Here is a 20,777-nt window from a genome sequence, read left to right on the forward strand (position 1 = left end):
TTCTCTATGCCACAGGTGTCAAACACAAGGCCCGTGGGCTGTATCCGGCCCTCCGGGCCATTTCATGTGGCCCTCGCACCTCTCCTGCAGCTGCAGGAGAGCTCCAGCCCACCTCTGATGCTCCTCCAGCCCCTACTTTCTGCTTTCAAGCAATGCATCCAGCTTCTTCCCAGCAGCAGCAAAGGCAAAGGGGGTGCATTGTGATGTAAGGGAGAGTAGGGGATCTAACTTCTGATGGTGGGGTGGCTCTTGACATCTAATGTAAGGGGAGGGGATGCACGGGACATCTAATCTTACGGAGGTTGCTATAAATAGATTAGCAGGCAGCTGGCCCTATTAAAAAGCACCTCTGAGAGTCTCTGCCTATGATGAGAGAGGGGGTGTGTGTCTTTCCTCCAATCAGCAATTTTAGCTATCTTGGCTGTATGCCCAGATATCACACCCTGTGTTAAACAGGAAGAGAAAATCACCTAACACAATCTGAACTTTCTAAACAGTATATAAATATGAAGACAGCAGATATACATGTAAAACTTATGTAGGGAGATTTGGTTCATCTCAGTGTATAATCTAAGGCTGTTTACTTCACTGGGTGTATGGAGGGTTTACTTCCACTTTAACCTAATGTAGGTGTCCGCTGTTCTACGCCTCTGTTGAGAATGGCAATTTCCTTATGGCAGCACCCAACACTTGCACACCATGCAGAGAACACTAAAGCTAAGGCCATAAACAAGTGACTTTTGTCTGCATCAAATGCATAATTTTTATTGCTAGCTGTGATGAGGAGGGCCATTCCATCAACAAAGAATGTAAAAATTGCTAAAATATATAAAGTTTATATTATTATGTAATATATATGTATTGAACACTTTCTTAGCAAGAAATCTCATCAGTGCAAATCTGTTTCATTCCCCTTGTGTATTTCCTACTTTATATTCCAGAAATGAAGTGATTGATGTAATCTGTACACTTAGCAAAGCATAGCGGTCACTTTTGCTCTCTAAAGCATCATCCAAAAACTCAGATACAAGCGCATCCTCTGATTCCACTTCATAAAGTCTTGTTACAGATTTGTGTGACCTCTTGATGAGATAACAGCAGTGATATTTCCTTTTCATCTGCCTTTGTGCCAGATGTTTAGTAGCCAGTTCTCTTGTTTTTTACGCACGGTCATTTTAATATAACATCATTTTTAATGGCATACAACTGAGCGTTTCTCCAATGATTTTCTCATACGGACTCATAATATTCCTTCATCAACCGTTTCCTACAGATAAGAAACACGACCACAAGACCAAGTAATGTGATGGTCAGGATAACCACAGCAATTGTCAATCTAGAAACCTTACCTGGAAAAAAAAACACATTTTTAAAATAAACACCATACAAAAATGACCATCAACATACAATATACTTATTATATAAACAATATATACATTTGCAGAAACGCTTTGCAGATAGTTCAGATCTCTACACATAATTTCCTCTATTCTGAGCAGGCTATTAGCTGTCATCTCAGATATTTTGCTCACAGCACCACCTGTTGGTTAATTTTGAGATCACGCAATAATTTTTTGTCGTTTAGATTGACTTTACTCTATAAAAGCAGTTTAAAGCATTTGTTAACACCAAAAAAAAAAAACAAGGATCCTGCTCCCTTAAAACATGTTATACAGCACAGTGCTTGTGCTGTGTAATTTGGCCCCCTGTATCACCTGAAATATCTAGCTGATCCTGACAGTTTATAACCTCCCCTCTGTACACTGAGCATGATATATTAGGGCTGCTGAGCCCTGACACTGTGGTCAGTGTACGTGCCTCCGTCATATGCTGCTATCTGCAGCTCTCCCTGTGTCTCCCTCTGTCCTCCCCCCCTCCCCTACCTGCCTGCCAGCTCTCACTTGCGCTGCTCTGCTCCCTGCTGCTTCAAAATGATATCATCTTTATATCATCCCCTCTGTCACAAAAAGGGCTGAGTCCTAGTGCCTGTGCTTTTTTTTTTTTATGTTGATTTCTACCTGTTTTAACAGTGTCTTCCAGTGATCACGTGACTCCAGGCTCTCCCCTCCTCGCCTCCCTGGCTGACGTCAGCAGGGGAATCTTGGCCCCGCCCGCTGTAGATATCACATGGGGAGAGCTGAGAGCCTGGAGTCATGTGATTGCTGAAAAACACTGTTAAAACAGGTAGAACCTGCTTCCTTTTTTTTTTATAAAGCACAGGCACTAGGATACAGCTTTTTATGTGACAGAGGGGAATGGTATAATGATCAGTTAGTGGCTTAAAAAACATTTTAAGTAAAAAGCAGGAAGAGGAATCATGGGAGAAGTTTAATTTATAGATTGCTTTCGACCAACTGTACATTCATCAATGCTTATAATATTTGAAATAGCAGACTGATGCTGAGTACACACTCGTCATTCCTATTCGGTGCAATTATTAGCTGATTATTTTAAAAAAATATACTGCTGTTCATCTCTGCTGTCAGGTCAACCAATTGCAATCTATACTAAAAACAATTTTGCTCTGTTGAATATCCAGCCAAAAAAACTTGTCTACTAGAAAGACCGCTGATTTGGAACTGTCTGATGGCTTGACTCCAGTACAATATATAACCATGTTTGTGGTCATGATCAATGTCAGGGTAGATCATATAGGCTGTTATTATAGAGTGACTATAAGTGCTTTAACCATTTAATCCCCAGACCATATTGCTGGTCAAAGACCAGAGCACTTTTTGCGATTCGGCACTGTGTCGCTTTAACTGACAATTGCGTGGTCGTGCGACATGGCTCCCAAACAAAATTGGGGTCCTTTTTTTCCCCACAAATAGAGCTTTCTTTTGGTGGTATTTGATCACCTCTGCGGTTTTTAGTTTTTGCGCTATAAACAAAAATAAAGCGACAATTTTGAAAAAAAATCATATTTTTTACTTTTTGCTATAATAAATGTCCCCCAAAAATATATAAAAAAACACATTTTTTTCCCTCAGTTTAGGCTGATACGTATTCTTCTACATATTTTTTGTAAAAAAATCGCAATAAGTGTTTATTGATTGGTTTGCGCAAAAGTTATAGCATTTACAAAATAGTAATGGCGGCGATCAGCGATTATTTTTCGGTACTGTGACATTAAGGCGGACACTTCGGACACTTTTGACATATTTTTGGAATCATTGGCATTTTTATAGCGATCAGTGCTATAAAAATGCATTGGATTACTATAAAAATGCCACTGGCAGTGAAGGGGTTAACACTAGGGGGCGGGGAAGGGGTTAAGTATGTTCCCTGGGTGTGTTCTAACTGTAGGGGGGGTGGCCTCACTAGGGGAAATGACTGATCTTCTGTTCATACATTGTATGAACAGAAGATCAGCATTTCTCTCCCTGACAGGACCGGGAGCTGGAGAGCCGACGTTATATTACGTGCTCTCGCGCAGGGGAGCCGACCTGCCACCGTAAAACAACGGCGACTGGTCGGCAACCAGTTAACCTGCATATACCTGAAATATTTTTTTTTTCCCCCGTTTGCAAACCTTCACTCTCTCAAACAGACTATTTGTAATCCTTGATGCATTAGTAAATCGATAGGAAAGGATCTCATATTTTTTTATTTTTTTTTATTATTATTACATTTCTTCAGTTGCTTTCTGGTTTCCAGGCCTAGGCAAATTATGTCATACACCCCAGGAGTCTTCAGGAGCCCAGATAGCAAGCAATCGTGCTGCCAAAAATAACTTGCTAAACTATTGTTAGACTTGTCAGGCTTCACAAGTGTGTTGCACAATTGCAGCAAGTCCGCATTGCATGACTCCAGATCAACTTTCTTTGCAAACATTCTGCAATCCTGCTGCAAGTTCTGGTTCAGTTATATTGTGCAATAGTCATCCCACCACAGGGGTCACTGTGGCTGAATTTTCATGCTGTAAACTTGCAGAACTCTTGTTGTAGACTACCATTGCACTTGCTCATGCTAGAGACTTGACACGCAAATGTGCTACAAATTTGAAAAGTGTCAACTAGAACTTGTGATTCAAGTGCTCTGCAAGTGTACAGCTTGCCAGTGAAAATGTGCAGCAAGTTAACAAAACTTACAATTCAACACTGCCACAAATGTGTGGTGGGTTATTCATGCCATCAGGGAGGAGGGGCTTTCTCAGCTAAGCACACATTCCTGCCTGCATGCATGCCTGAGCTAATGGCAGATGGATTCCAGGAAGTAAGTGAATCATCTGCCCTTACTCAAGATGGGCACAGCCAATAATGCTAGGGGGTTGTTTTTCAAAGTAATTTCTCAACAAAATAAGGACCTAGATAGGTGGGCAAATTTGTTTTGAATACTAAAAATGTATTAAATTGGGTTTTTGGTTTGTGGTGCTCAGATATTCCACTTCATCCACTTAACCCCCGGACCATATTGCTGGTCAAAGACCAGAGCACTTTTTGCGATTCGGCACTGCGTCGCTTTAACTGACAATTGCGCGGTCGCGCGACGTTGCTCCCAAACAAAATTGGCGTCCTTTTTTTCCCACAAATAGAGCTTTCTTTTGGTGGTATTTGATCACCTCTGCGGTTTTTAGTTTTTTGCGCTATAAACAAAAATAGAGCGACAATTTTGAAAAAAATGAATATTTTTTACTTTTTGCTATAATAAATATCCCTCAAAAATATATAAAAAAAACTTTTTTTTCCTCAGTTTAGGCCGATACGTATTCTTCTACATATTTTTCGTTAAAAAAAATCCCAATAAACGTTTATTGATTGGTTTGCGCAAAAGTTATAGCATTTACAAAATAGGGGGTAGTTTTATGGCATTTTTATTAATATTATTTTTTTTACTAGTAATGGGGGCGATCAGCGAATATTTTTCGGTACTGCGACATTATGGCGGACACTTCGGACACATTTTTGGGACCATTGGCATTTTTATAGCGATCAGTGCTATAAAAATGCATTGGATTACTATAAAAATGCCACTGGCAGGGAAGGGGTTAACACTAGGGGGTGGGGAAGGGGTTAAGTATGTTCCCTGGGTGTGTTCTAACTGTAGGGGGGGTGGCCTCACTAGGGGAAATGACTGATCGCTGTTCATACATTGCATGAACAAGACCCTGACAGGACCGGGAGCTGTGTGTTTACACACACACAGCTCCCGGTCCTCGCTCTGTAACGAGCAATCGCGGGTACCCGGCGGCGATCGCGCCCGCGGGGCATGCACGCGGGAGTCAGGGACGAGCGGGGGGCGCGTGCGCGCCGCTGGGCACCCGCTTAGGGAGCCGACGTTATTGTACGGGCTCTCGCGCAGGGGAGCCGACCTGCCGCCGTAGAACTGCGGCGGCTGGTTGGCAAGTAGTTAATGAAGCGAAAGAAATATCATTTAGGTTAGGTAAACAATACCAGCAGTTAGCAGATTTACCTCTCTTTACTTGTCAAAGGTCAGTTGCAATCTAGCAGCAAAGATATCGCTGATCATGACCTGACCTGGCACAATCCTAGGAAAATCTAAGCATGTGATGAAAAAAGGTTACCTTCACATACTGTATATCATATTTCAAAATAATCAGCAGACCCACTCATCCAAGCTGCTGAAGTGGAAATCTTGACCTTAAAAGTTTGTTTTAGCCTAACTTCTACCTTCCGAGCCCAAGTATTGCTTCTTTTAGGCGAAGAGTTGCTTGTCATTAGCTATCCAGAAATATTTTGACATGGGGTTTTCTCAAGGTAACCTCTGCATACATATTTTTCAGGGGAACCTCTGCTTAAAAAAAAAAATCACCATATGCGCAGTTTGGCTTTTACGTAAAAGGGCATTGCTTTTCTGCATTTGACTTTCATTCTTAGCATGCCTTAAACCAAAGTTGCAGATTTAAAATTCATTATAAATGCTTAGGGCCAGATTCATATACTTTTACGGCGGCGTAACGTATCCCGTTTACGTTACACCGCCGCAAGTTTTCATCGTAAGTGCTTGATTCACAAAGCACTTGCCTGTAAACTTGCGGCGGCGTATCTTAAAGCTGTCCGCGCAAGCCCGCCTAATTAAATTGGGGCGTGTACCATTTAAATTAGGCGCGTTCCCACGCCGAACGTACTGTGCATGCTCCGTTTTGAAATTTCCCGCTGTGCTTTGCGCGAAATGAGGTCGCCCCGACGTAATGTTTTGAACGGCGACGTGCGTTACGTCCTTTCGTATTCCCGGACGGCTTACGCAAAAAAAATTGAAATTCAACGCAGGAATGACGGCCATACTTTAACATGGGCTGTCTATCTTTACACCACCTAAATAGCAGCCGTAACTTTGCGACGGGAAAAGCCGACTAGCGACGACATAAGAGAATGCGACGAATGCGCGTACCTTCGTGGATCGCCGTAAACAGCTCATTTGCATACCCGATGCGGAAAACAATGCGAACTCCACCCAGCGGGCGCCGAAGTATTGCATCCTAAGATCCGAAGGCGTACGAAGCCGTACGCCTGTCGGATCTTAGCCAAATGCCGTTGTATCTTTGTTTGTGAATTCAAAATAAAGATACGACGCGGCAAATTTGAAAGTACGCCGGAGTATCAGCAGATGGCGTACTTTTTCTGTGAATCTGGCCCAAAGTGTGGATGCCCAGTCTGTGGCTGTGTTTCTTCAAGTGTTTCTTAGGGCATAACAATTTCAATGTATTCATTCTGCTTCAAACGTTACTTAACCAAAGACAGATAAAACATTTGACATCTCACAAAAGTCAGTACACCCCTCACATTTATTGTAAATATTTTATTATATCTGTTCATGTGAAAACACTGAAGAAATTACACGTTGCTACAATGTAAAGTAGTGAGTGTACAGCTTGTATAACAGTGTAAATTTGCTGTCCCCTCAAAATAACTCATGCACAGCCATTAATGTCTATTCCACTGGCAACAAAAATGAGTAAAACTGCTAAGTGAAAATGTCCAAATTAGGCCCAAATAGCCATTTTTTCTCCCTGGTGTCATGTGACTCGCTAGTGTTACAAGGTCTCAGGTGTGAATGGGGAGCAGGTATGTTATTTGGTGTTATCGCTCTCAATCTCTCATACTGGTCACTGGAAGTTCAACATAGCACCCTATGGCAAAGAACTCTCTGTCAGGATCTGAAAAAAGTATTGTTGCTCTACATAAAGATGGTCTAGGCTATAAGAAGTTTGCCAAGACCATACAGTGGTTTAACAGGACAGGTTTCACTCAGAACAGGCATCGCCATGATCAAACAAAGATGATGTATGAGTTCTGCCAGCATTACTGCAGAGGTTGAAGGGGTGGGGGGTCAGCCTGTCAGTGCTCAAACCAGACGCTGCACACTGCATCAAATTGGTCTGCATGGCTGTCATGCCAGAAGGAAGCCTTTTGTAAAGATGATGCACAAGAAAGCCTGCAAACAGTTTGCTGAAGACAAGAAGACTAAGGACATGGATTACTGGAACCATGTCATGTGGTCTAAGAGACCAAGATAAACGTATTTGGTTCAGATGGTGTCAAGCGTGTGTGGCAGCAACCAGGTGAGAAGTACAAAGATAAGTGTGTCTTGTCTGCAGTCAGACATGGTGGTGGGAGTGCCATGGTCTGGGGCTGCATGAGTGCTGTCCGCACTGGGGAGCTACAGTTCATTGAGGGAACCATGAATGCCAACATATACTGTGACATACTGAAGCAGAGCATGATCCCCTCCCTTCGGAGACTGGGCCACAGGGCAGTATTCCAACAAGATAATGACCCCAAACACACCTCCAAGATGACCACTGCCTTGCTAAAGAAGCTGAGGGTAAAGATGATGAACTGGCCAAGCTGGTCTCCAGACCTAAACCCTATTGAGCATCTGTGGGGGATCCGCAAACGGGAGGTGGAGGAGCACAAGGTCTCTAAAATCTACCAGCTCCGTTATGTCATCATGGAGGAGTGAAAGAGGACTCCAATGGCAACCTGTGAAGCTCTGGTAAACTCCATGCCCAAGAGGGTTAATGCAGTGCTGGAAATAATGGCGGTCACACAAAATATTGACACTTTGGGCCCAATTTGGACATTTTCACTTAGGGGTATACTCACTTTTTTTGCAGCGGTTTAGACATTAATGGCTGTGTGTGGAGTTATTTTGAGGGGACAAAAATTTACACTGTTATACAAGCTGTACACTCACTACTTTACATTACAGCAAAGTGTAATTTCTTCAGTGTTGTCACATAAAAAGATATAATAAAATATTTACACGTGAGGGGTGTACTCACTTATATGAGATACTATATAGCTCATGCTCCTGCATCTTGAATTAGCAGACTAAAGGCTACAGAAATGTATATGCTAAGTTTGGATCAAAGGCATACATATATGAGTAGTGGTATGTTCAAGGTAAAACCAATCTATAAAAGATCTTAGAAACAGGTTTAAAGTATAACTGAAGGCAAAACATTTTTTTTTTTTAACTTTGGATAGACTGGGGAGGGATTAGAACACCTGTCAGTTTTTATTCCTAGTTACCAGAAAAGGAAGAGAGGGGAAATTTTCCAATGGGGACGCTAGTTCTGGTAATCCTGGTGACTACTATGGGTGTTGAATATAATCGCAGCATTGATGCATCGCGATTCAAACATTCACAATGCTGCACCGATGATGCAATTCGGTCTAATTGATCTCTGATGACGTCATCCGTCGCTCCGTGCGGTGCTCTGTGTCTCCGGGAGAAACACAGAGGCAGAGCCTGCATGGTGGATAAAGCCACGTCCCTTTCACTGAAGCTGAAAATCAGCGGATGAGCTGACAGCCAGTACAGTGCAAGGGGGAGGAGCTTGAGGAGACCTGACATCAGGAGAGGCTTCACTGGAGGCACTGGAAGGAGAAAACACACTGAGCAGCATGGAGGAGCAGGAATCGACTGACACAGAGCAGGTGAGTGCCAGTGTCACTGATCCCATCCCTCCAATAGCATCACCCCTCTGCCTGATCCCATCTATCCCTCTGCCTCTGATCCCACCATCCCTCTGCCTCTAATTTTACCATCCCTCTGCCTCTGATCCCACCATCCCTCTGCCCCTGATCCCACCATCCCTCTGCTGAGCATGCGTGTTTTTTTCCTCCTCGTTAAAGCGTACACACGTCCGTTTTTCACGACGAGAAAAAATAGAGCAGGTTCTAAATTGTTAACGCCCATTTTTCTCGTCAAGAAAAATGCTCTGGAGCCTACACACGACTGTTTTTCACAACCATTTTAAAAAAATGCATTTTTCTCGTCATGAAAAACAGTCGTGTGTACGTGGCATAACGCTATCCAAAATGGAAAAAGAGTTTTGCTTTCAGTTGGATGTAACCAAAATACAGAAAAGAAAAAAAAAATCACATTTTAACTATATATACCCTACGTACAGTAGTTGTAAATACAGCTAGTGTTTTTTTTTTGTGCCCAGAGTTGGGCTTTAGGCCTGTTCACATCTATTCAGGGTGCAGTTTGCATATTCCAGGTGCATTTTGTGTTTTTCAATACACATTTTTGATCCATTGAAGTCTTTGAAATAAAAAAAACCAGAAAAAAGTCCCTGGCCCTTTCCAAAAAATGCACAGATGTGAACATGACCCATAGGAAACCATGTTAAATGGACTGTAGTGTGTTACTGCCAAACTGAAACCACACTAAAAAAATACATAGGTGTGAACCAGGCCTCAAGGAGTTTGCCTTTGGTTTATACTGTACTGCAGTTTTATGTTTTTATATTGTGTTAAAATATGTGTGACGAGTGTTGAGTGTGGAAGGCATTGAGTTTGGACCCTTTTTTTGCCTAATAAATTATGTCAAAGTCAAATTCTGATTTATTTTTAGCCAATTTTCTTTCTTTTCTCACTTTCTCCCTTTCTTCTTGCATGTCTACTTAGTTATCTACCCAAGTCCTAATCTGATTAAAGTGGTTGTAACCCCCCCCCCCCAAAAAAAACCTGCAAGACAAAGGCATAATGAGCTAGCATGCAATAGCTCATTATGAAATATGGTGGAACCTTGTTTAACCTCTTGACAACTGGGCACTTAAACCCCCTTCCTAACCAGACCAATTTTTAGCTTTCGGTACTCTACAACATTGTACCCATATGAAATTTTTGTCCTTTTTTTTACACAAATAGAGCTTTCTTTTGGTGGTATTTAATCACCGTTGGGTTTTTATTTTTTTGCGCTATAAAAGAAAAAAGGCTGAAAATTCTGTAAAAAAAAATTGAATTTTTCTCGTTTCTGTTATAACATTTTTAAAATTAGTAATTTTTGTTCATAAATTTTGGCCAAAATGTATACTGCTACACATCTTTGGTAAAAATAACCCAAATTTGTGTATATTATTTGGTCTTTGTGAAAGTTAGAGAGTCCATAAGCTATGGTGCCAATATCTGAAAATTGATCACACCTGAAGTACTGACGGACATTTCTTGAGACCCTAACATGCCAGAAAAGTACAAATATCCCCTAAATGACCCCTTTTTGGAAAGAAGACATTCCAAGGTATTTAGAAAGAGGCATTGTGAGTTTTTTAAAGTTGTGATTTTTTCCCCACAATTCTTTGCAAAATCAAGATTTTCTTTTTCTTTCACAAAATTGTCATTTTAGCAGGTTATTTCTCACACACAGCATATGCATACCACAAATTACACCCCAAAACACATTCTGCTATTCCTCCCGAGTATGGTGATACCACATGTGTGAGACTTTTACACAGTGTGGCCACATAGACAGGCCCAACATGCAGGGAGCACCATCAGGCGTTCTGGAGCACCCAATTCTGACATTCCTCTCCTACATGTAAAAATCATAATTTATTTGGTAGAAAATTACATAGAACCCCAAAACATTATATATGATTTTTTAGCAAAGACCCTAGCCTAGAGAATACAATGGCTGTCATTACAACTTTTTATCTCACACGGTATTTGCACAGCAATTTTTCAAACACGTTTTAAAAAAAACGGAAAATTGTATCATACTTACCAGTAATTTTCCTTTCCTGGTGCCTATCCATGGCAGCATACCTGTGACAAACTCCGCCTTGGCTCCTCCCTCAGGATTAGTGAATATTTTAAAAGAGTCGGTGAACACCGCCCCCACATTCTCCGTAATATAGAAAACCGAGGGTGGGAGTGTATGCTGCCATGGATAGGCACCAGGAAAGGAAAATTACTGGTAAGTATGATACAATTTTCCGTTTTCCTGGTGCCTCCATGGCAGCATACCTGTGACAAATAACTAGCTGAAACGGGTGGGATGCTACTTGTTTTATTACAAGGACATCATTAACAAAGGTTAACAAATAGAGGAGGCGACGGCTGACTTGATCGCCTGTCTGCCAAACTCTACCGAAGAGAGAGCTCCTGGGTCCACCCGATAATGTTTCATAAACGTGTGTTGGGACGACCAGGTCGCTGCCCTACAGATAGTCTCGATCGACACGTTTGCCCTTGCTGCCCAAGAGGCAGAGACTGCCCTCGTGGAGTGCGCCTTAACCGTCAACGGAGGATCCAGACCTCTTGCCCTGTACGCTTTATGAATTAGCTTCACAATCCATGAGGAGATTGTTCTTGCTGACGCCTCCTCACCTTTTCTTTTCCCCCAGGGGAGCAACTTGGAAGAGTTTCTGAAAGACGCTGTGGCCTGGAGATAATGCTTCAGCGTGGAAGCAATGTCTAGCTCGTGAAAAGAGCCTGAGTCCTGCTCTAGGAATGTTGGGAGTGCCCAGGGTTCCGACATGGATAAGGATGATGCAACTTTGGGGATAAACCCACGAACTGTCCTGAGTTCCACCCTGTCGGGGTAGAACACAATGTGATTGTCGTCTGCTCCTAGAGCTTGGAGCTCTGAAACCCGTCTGCCCGATGTTATGGCTATCAAAAATGTAAGCTTCAAGGTTAGATTCCACAGTGATGCTGAGCCCGAAGGGGCAAAAGGCGGATTGACTAGGGATTCTAGGATGATAGCGAGGTCCCAGGTGGGAAAAGACTGCTTAGTTAGCGGCCGGATCCTTCTGACAGCCTTGAAGAATTGGACTATTAGTGGGTCCTCGGCCCACCTCTTCCTGGTTGCCGATGAAATTGCTGCTACTTGTACCTTTAATGTACTTAGGGCAAGACCCTTGCTTAGGCCTGCCTGCAAAAAATCAAGAATTTGAGAAGATGATGGAAACTCCGGATCGCAGTTTTTGTCAGACATGAAGGACCTGAACTTGTTCCACACTTTCCCGTATATACTGTTTGTGGATGGCTTTCTAGCCCTTAGGAGGGTAGCAATAACTTTGCTGGAGCAACGTAGAGATTCGAACTTTTGCCTTTCAGCCGCCAGATGTGAAGGTTCAGCCTGCCTGGATCTGGATGGGTGTGACAACCCTGTGACAGGAGGAAGAGTATCAGCGGAATCTTGACTGGGGGTTGCATACTCAGGAACATTGCCGTAGGAAACCAGGGACGTCTCGGCCAGTATGGTAGAACTGCTATTACTATTGTGGATTCGATCATAACCCTCGCCAGGAGTTTTGGGATCAGAGGCCGTGGCGGGAATGCATAGGCCAGATCGCATGTCCATGGGGCTGTGAGAGCGTCCACTGCTTCCGCTTGGGGATGCGGTAGCCTTGAGATGAACCTCGGAAGCTTGGAATTGCTGGCAGTTGCGAATAGGTCCAGCTCGGGGAGCCCCCAGTGGTCCGTTATCCAATTTAAGATGTTGGGGTGAAGAGACCACTCGTTGGCGTCTACGAACCTGCGAGATAGGAGGTCGGCTTGTACGTTGAGACGTCCTGGCAGGTAAACTGCCCTTAAGTCCTCTAGATTTTTCTCTGCCCACAGGATTATGGGTTCCACTTCCCTCAGCAGGGGTCTGCTGTGCGTCCCTCCTTGTCGATGTATGTAAGATACGGCGGCCCTGTTGTCCATCCGTAAGAGCACTGGTTTCCCTGAGATCTCGAACTCTAGGGCTAGAAATGCCCGGTAGACTGCCCGGATTTACAGGATAATGGATACCAGGCCTGTCGCCTGAAAAGACCATCTGCCTTGTACTGAAATTTGATTGCAGTGTGCGCCCCAGCCTGCTAAGCTGGCGTCGGTGGTAATTATGGTCCAGTTGACATGCCCTAACGCACGTGGCTTCATCAGAGTTTGTTTCTTCATCCACCAATGGAGGCTTCTGAGCATCAGGGTCGTCAGGCATATGTGTTGAGCTAGAAATCGTTTGTTCCACTGCCTCAAGAACTCCAGTTGAAAATATCTCAAATGCCAATGGGCCCAAGGGACCATCGGGATGCATGATGACATCCTGCCTATCAGGCTCAGGCAGTTCGAGGCAGTCAGATATGGTCTGGAACTCACATTCTTCATCTGTCGGATGATTGACTTCACCTTCTGGGGTGGAAGGGACACTGTACCCTTCTCTGTGTTGAAAAGTGCTCCCAGATAAATCATTTCCTGGGTTGGAGAAAGATGACTCTTCTCCTGGTTTACCTTCCATCCGAATCTCGCCAGTGCTGTCAGGAGAACTTCTCTGTGTTCCAGTAGCTGGGCTGGATCTTTCGCTAGGAGAAGAAGATCGTCTAAATAGTGGTATACTAGGAGCCCCTGTTCCCTTAAAGGGGCTATGAAGGCGATCAGGGTCTTCGTGAAGACTCTTGGAGATGTGCAGAGGCCGAAGGGAAGACTGCGAAATTGAAGATGCACTTGGCCTACTGCGAACCTCAGATACTTCTGGAAGGATGGGAGTATAGGTAAATGCAGGTAGGCATCCTGCAAGTCTATGGACAGCATCCAGTCCCCCGGTTGGACTACCCGAATGATCGTTTGTAATGATTCCATCTTGAATTTTTCTAGGAAGATGTAGCGATTTAGCCTTTTCAAGTCTATGACTGGTCTTCAACCACCCGTTTCTTTGGGGACCAGAAACGGGGTGGAATAAAAACCTGAAAACCTTTCTGATGGAGGTACGGGAACCACCGCCTGCTGATCCTGCAAGGAGAGAAGATACTGTTGCAGCGCCTCTGCTTTTTGAGGAGACTTTGACATCTTTGTCGGAGAGAAGAAATCTTTGGGGGGTTTGTCTAAAAACGTCCAAAAATGACCGTATTTGATCGTGGAAACTACCCACGGATCCTTGCACTCTTGCTCCCAGATCTTTGAGAAGAGTTGAAGTCTGGCTCCCACAGGGACTGCTTGGGACGGCTTGGCGTCAAAAAGACTTAGTGGGATCCTGTGGAGTAGAGGCTGTTGCCTGTCTGCGGTTTTTCAGGAAGGTGGACTGTGTGCTTCTCCAGTTTTGTCTGAAGCCTTTTCCCTGCCTGGGTTGACGATAGTCCTTATTCTTAGAGTACTGGAATCTAGGCGCAAAAGACCTGGAGCGCCTGGGCCGTCTGTCTTGGGGTAACAGGCCCGATTTCCCACCAGTGACGCGAGAGATGGCTTTATCCAATTTCTCCCCAAAGAGGGCTTTCCCATCAAATGGTATCTTGCATCAATTCTGTTTCGACGCAACATCTGCCGACCAAGGCTTCAGCCACAGGGCCCGCTTGGCCAATACTGTGTGGAGCATGGATCTTGCGGACCATCAAATTGAATCGATGGCAGCTTCTCCAATAAAGTCTGCAGAAAGTTTAAGTTCCTCTAAGGCTTTAATAATGTCCTCCTTCGGCACCTCCTGCTGGATTGCCGCCTCTATGTTATCCGTCCACACACGTAGCGTGTTGGATACTGATGTCAGGGCTATTGCGGGTTTACAGGCATTGCCCGCCATCTGGTAAGCTTTCCTTAAATCTAGGTCCATTCTCCTATCGAGAGGATCTTTGAATGAAGTCGAGTCTTCCATCGGTAGTGTAACGTTCTTTGCTAATCTTACCACTGCTGCATCAACTGTTGGTGGGCCTTCAAGCATTGCGGAGTCGGCCTCTTAGAGGGGGTATAGTTTCCCCAGGCGATTGAGGGAAAATCTTTTCTCCGTTCTCTTCCACTCTTCCTCAATTACGCCTTTAATTTCATCCATTAGAGGATCTCTGTCTCGGGCTCATCCCAGCCGATTGCTTGCTTTACGGCTTGCACGTAGGGTTGGACCATGGCAAAGGCAAAGCCAGATGCTTCCATGTCGTCAGAGGAGTCACCTGAGACGTCATTCTCTTCTTGAGGTTTAGAGGAGGAAGCAGGCGCTGGGTGCGGCATTCCACTTGTGGAGGGCCCTGGGAAGGCCTCCTCAGCCGGATGGTCCTGAGGAGGAGACGCCGGCTGCTGTGGCGGCATTGTGGCTACCAATTCCGCAAAATAATCTTTTATTGCCTTCTTAAGGAGGTCCGCCACTTGTCTGCTTTCGGACTCTTTGTCCGATGCGTAGTCCTTCAGGCAGACTCGGCAAAGTCGCTTATGTGGAAGTGGGGTGGCCCCACAGGCCTGGCATTTTGGCGACCTCTGTCTCGGGGAGCGTGAGTGATGGCGCTTTTTGGCTGAAGCCTTTTTGCCATTCCCATGGTCGTCACGCCTGGGGGACCTGCCTCTACTGAAGCTAGAATTGGAGTCTTCGTGTCGCCTGGAGGTCTTCTTAGACGTCTTCTGGCGTACAGGGCTGCAATACATAAAGTTACCAGCCTCAGTGCACTCTTTTTTAGAACACATAGACCTACCTGGATGTAGGTCCTTACCTTAGGTGTGGAGTAGGCTCTTGTATGGGCGGCGAATGGCTCATTTTAGGCGGCTTAACAGAGGCAGCAGCTAATGAAAAAATCAGGGAGAAAAGCAAAGGGTTAACATCTTAGTCCTAACCCGACTCAGGGGGTACCCTTGGTCCCCTATTTTATATGAAAATTACGCCCTGGGATTTTTTTTTTTTTGGTACCCCCGACCCCCCCCCAAAAAAAAAACAATTCTTTTCCCTTTTTTTTTTTTAAATCCTTTCTTTCTTTTTTTTTTATATATATATATATATATATATATATATATATATATATATATATATATATATATATGCCTGAAACAACAGGTATCTGTCACTGGAGCTCTAGGTGGATGGACCTCTCCCGACAGCTTCAGAGCCCTTCTGAGGCCGTCGGGGAGTTTAAATAGGATCCACCTGTTAAGGAAACGCCTTTGCCCTGAGCTCAGGGAGCTACTGGCAAGAAAACGCCATCTTTCCCTTATCCAAAATGGCCGCCGCGGCCTCCGTGTCTATCGCGCATGCACGAACCGGCCGCCCTAGGACCCAACGGTCCCGGCCACCGGCGCATGCGCAGAACGCGGCGGAGGACGCCGCGAGTACAGAAATACAGACAGGGATGGCGCGCGTGCTCCCTAGGGGGGAGAAGACCAGGGAAAGGGGCACACAGCGTGTGCAAAGGGACCAGGCAACCGCCAGTGGAGAGGGGAGCCCCAAGAAGGGAGGGGGGGGCGGATGAGAGACATGCAAACCTGAGTGCCTCAAGGGAGAAAGAGAGAGAAAAAACAAAGATGCAGGGATAGCTGCTGCCTCTGAGCCATAGAGAGCTAATGCCTGATAGAAACTTTACAGATAGCGCTCAAAGTTAAAGGGCTAAGACTGCTAGTCCCAAAAGAACCTACAGAAGGGACTCCCAACCTTATAAGCGTGTTTAGCTGCCCAAGAGAAGGGACTGCATCCGGGAGAGGCTTGAACCCGGATGGACGCTGCCGAATGCAGAAGGTAAGGACAATTGTTCCACTAAATTCACTGCCATGAGGTTTGAGGAAAAAAAGGAGAATGTGGGGCGGTGTTCACCGACTCTTTTATAATATTCACTAATCCTGAGGGAGGAGCCAAGGCGGAGCTTGTCACAGGTATGCTGCCATGGAGGCACCAGGAAAAAATGTTTTATGCTTAAAAAAAACAAAAAAAAAACAGTAAAGTTAGCCCAATGTTTTTGCATAATATGAAAGATGAAGTTACGCTGAGTAAATAGATACCTAACATGTCACCCTTCAAAATTGCACACGCTCGTGGAATGGTGCCAAACTTCGCTACTTAAAAATCCCCTTTGGCGAGGTTTTAAATATTTTTACTGGTTATATGTTTTTAGTTACAGAGGAGGTCTAGGGCCAAAATTATTGCTCTCGCTCTAACATTCGCATCGATACCTCACATGTGTAGCTTGAAAACCGTTTTCATATGTCGGCGGTAATTACGTATGCGTTCGCTTCTGCATGCGAGCACACGGGAACATGGGCACTTTAAAAAAAAAATTTATTGTTTTACTTTATTTATTTTAGTTTGACACTTTTTTCCACAAAAATAAAATTTTTGATCACTTTTATTCCTATTATAAGGAATGTAAACATCCCTTGTAATAGGAATATAACATGACAGGTCCTCTTTACAGTGACATATGGGTCAATAAGACCCCAAATCTCACCTCTAGGCTGGGAAGCCTGAAATAAAAAAATAATTCTGGCTTTGATCGTAGCGGTGAGTCGGTAGAAGCACTGGAGGGTGGCGGGAGGGGGGGACGTATTGCGGGGTATTGCAGAGTATTGCCCAGGGTATTGTGGAGTATTGCACAGGGTATTGCGGAGTATTGCACAGGGTTTGTGCGGAGTATTGCACAGGGTATTGCGGTGTATTGCACAGGGTATTGTGGAGTATTGCGGTGTATTGCACAGGGTTTGTGCAGAGTATTGCACAGGGTATTGCGGTGTATTGCCCAGGGTATTGCAGAGTATTGCCCAGGGTATGGCGGAGTATTGCCCAGGGTATTGCACAGGGTATTGCACAGGGTATTGCATAGTATTGCACAGGGTATTGCACAGGGTATTGCACAGGGTATTGCAGAGTATTGCACAGGGATGGCTGAGCATAGATAGATGGCTGGATCTGTGACTGCAATTGTCACAGATCCAGCCCACAGCACTGCTGCTTCCGCTCTCTCCCCCTCTCCTCTCACACTGTACCGATCGGTACAGAGAGGGAAGGGAGGAACCGGCGTCATCACATGACACCGGTTTGTATACAAGTGATCGCTCCGTCATTGGACGGAGCGATCACGTGGTAAACGGCCGCTATCAGCGGCAATTTACCGCGATCCGTGATGCGCCCGGTCTTCTAGACCCGGCGGTCACAGATGATTATGGGAGCGCGCCCCAGGGGGCGCGCGGGAGCAAGATTCTGGGAGGACGTCCATAGACGTCCTCCCCAAATAACTTGACCGCGCTGTAGAGGTATTTTGTCTATAGCGCGGTCGTCGAGTGGTTAATGAGTAACACGGTTAACGAGCGTTTTGAAAGACAAGCAACTTTTTTTTAAAATCCTGACTCAGTTTGCGAGTGTCGTCTCACAAAACGAGCAGGATTGAAGCCAATGGGGTGTGCAGTACCGCATTTAGTCAGAGGTGAGGGGCACCGGTGACACTTGGAGCTGTTCGGAAATACTTGGAATCACTCAAATACTCAGAAACACTCGGAAATACTCAGTTCCTGAGTGTTTTCGAACCTTTCCGAGGGTTTCTGAGTTCAGCCGAGCTGTCCCGAGTATTTACGAGGCTCCCCGACGCCCCCCACCTCTGACCACATGCGGTATTGCATGCAATAAAAGTCAATGCGGAACAAATTATCTTGGGGAAACTCACGTTGATATGCGAGAGCTTTGGATTACAAGCATTCTCCTGGAATGGATTATGAGCGTAATCCAAGGTTCCACTTTACTTACCTCAGAACGATGCTGTTACTGTGGTCCCGGCCCACCACTGTGACCGGCGACATGTCGTCCCGGAGTTACTTCTGGGTTTGCATGCTCTGGCTCTGTGATTGGCCAGAGCCGCAATGACGTCACTCCCACACATTCACGCGTGGGAGCCGCCGGTAACGGCACATCAGTCGGGAAGGGGACATTTTTAAGACTAGTTGGTGTTAGGCTGGAATTCTACTTTAGATTGGTCATAGTATGTATATGTTTAGCAACAAACGTTTGTTTTATGAAAATTTGAACAATGTGACATAAAACATATTGTCTAATTGTATAGTAAAGGGTTCAATCCTTTCAGTATAACATTTGACACCTTGGTTATATAAAGATATAACTGTAACGATACCTGAGTTATCATTCTCATCTTTAAATCCACATTCTTTTCTCCAGTCTTCCACAATGATTGAGGATGTCAGGTCAGTAAAACGCTTCAGACTACAAGACTGGGAACATTCTGGTAAAGCAATTGGGTACGGCTCAGCCGAAGAATCATTCTTATAGTACATCTCAATAGTATAGCTCCTATTATTTGAATATATAATAGTTAAAATATTTTTTTAATCATATTCTGTAAAATAACATGTATAATTTTTGACATGTAGCTCAATAAATAGTAACAATCTGAAACGTAAAAAATGTTTTAGGTAGTGTGTGTGTGTAAGCCCTCGTTCACATTGGAGCAACTTGTCATGCAATTTGTCTAATCGCATGACGAATCGCACCCTATTGTCGGCAATCGCACCGTCCAAAAAAAATGAAAAATGCCTTTAAATATCAAGCCTGATGGTCTCCTTAGTCTGTCTGTAAAGTAGCGCATCTCTGTGCTGTGTTTTACTACGACACAGCAAAATTACATTATTTGAACATCGGACTCATCCCTAGCTATGGGCTTGTGCTGATGGCATCAATTTGACATCCATCTGTCATGCCATCAAAACAGTCCCTAACGCTACCACTTCCTGTCCTAGATTTTACCACCTCTAAAGCCAGCCATACATGGATCAAACTTTGGCCGGTGCACCAGGGACTGGCTGAGATTTAATCTATCTATGTACTGGCTGATTGTACCCAAGTCGATCCATCGATCAACTTGGGTACAACAAGCCTGTCGGATTTTTTACATGTAATTACTGCTGGTAGCTAGCAGGATTCATTGTGTTTTGCCCGCCGGTAAGGCTCCCTACGCCCCCACCAGCATAACACCATGGCGATGAGGCAGGCATTCCCACATCTACATGGACTGTGCTGATAGGGAAATCTAGCTATTTTGGAAGGAAAGAAAATCAAATCTTCTATGGACTTTGCACATAGCCTACAAAATAATATTTTAGTCTGTTTTCAAAGGTGGACTCCTAACTGCTGTGTCTCCAAAACAGGAAGTAAAGAGAAATATTCCAAAAAGGAAACCGACAGCAAAAGGCTTTTAACCATTCATTGCTTGATCCAATAAAGGTTCTGGCTAGAAATACAGTTTAGTAGAAGTTGAGCTATCTTAGACAATGACCTTAACAACTTCAGTGCTTTTGCTATCACCTTAGAGGATGAATTGCTCCAAAGTGCCTGTAGCTACAGAGGTCAGTGAGGGACTTCTTTTGAAGCTCATATACTCTTTCCTAAGAATGTGTGAATAACGAAATACCCAAAGCCCATGAACCAACGACAACCAAACCCCAAGTTATCCTTTAATTTAAGGTACCATTTTTGCAGCCCATATACTCTCTGATCTGGTCTATTCAGATCAGCATAAAGCAGCCCAAATAAGCATTGGTCATTCTGTCTCCTCCTTTGCCCTAAACACAATTGTTCAGGCTAGGGCATTCCTGTTAAGGGGGGCAAATGGTCCATAAGACATTTCCAGACAGCTGGATTGTGCCTGCTGGTCTGACCATTCACTAATATGTGTGGCCAGTGGCGAAGGTCCAGGACTGAAGGCCGCACTTTTAGCAAGCTCAGTGTCTACCATTGCTTGTGAAAATCCTACTTTACATTGAACAGGATTAACCAAGAAATTTGTATAAGCATTTGATACATAGACTGCAATGCTTTTCTTAATAGCTAATAAATAGTTCTTACACCAATAAGGTGACCTA

At 44.4% G+C, this 20,777-nt stretch overlaps 1 protein-coding gene across 2 annotated transcripts in view; it reads right to left on the reverse strand.

Annotated features, from left to right (window-relative positions):
• Positions 1-622: 622 nt before the first annotated feature.
• LOC120940274 (prostatic acid phosphatase-like) overlaps positions 623-20,777 on the reverse strand; it is a 72,703-nt gene continuing 52,548 nt past the window's right edge. Inside the window, exons 10-11 of one of the 2 annotated variants that reach the window (XM_040353034.1) lie at positions 19,034-19,209; positions 623-1,349 (exon numbers count right to left, since the gene is read on the reverse strand). In XM_040353034.1, the coding sequence (XP_040208968.1) occupies positions 1,231-1,349; positions 19,034-19,209 (295 nt within the window). In that variant the 3' untranslated portion in view covers positions 623-1,230. Of the gene's footprint in view, positions 1,350-15,602; positions 15,714-19,033; positions 19,210-20,777 lie in introns of those variants that run through there. The other variant, XM_040353035.1, reaches the window with a different exon arrangement.

The sequence above is a fragment of the Rana temporaria genome, chromosome 5 (assembly GCF_905171775.1).
Source record: "Rana temporaria chromosome 5, aRanTem1.1, whole genome shotgun sequence".
Taxonomy (NCBI): Eukaryota; Metazoa; Chordata; class Amphibia; order Anura; family Ranidae; genus Rana; species Rana temporaria.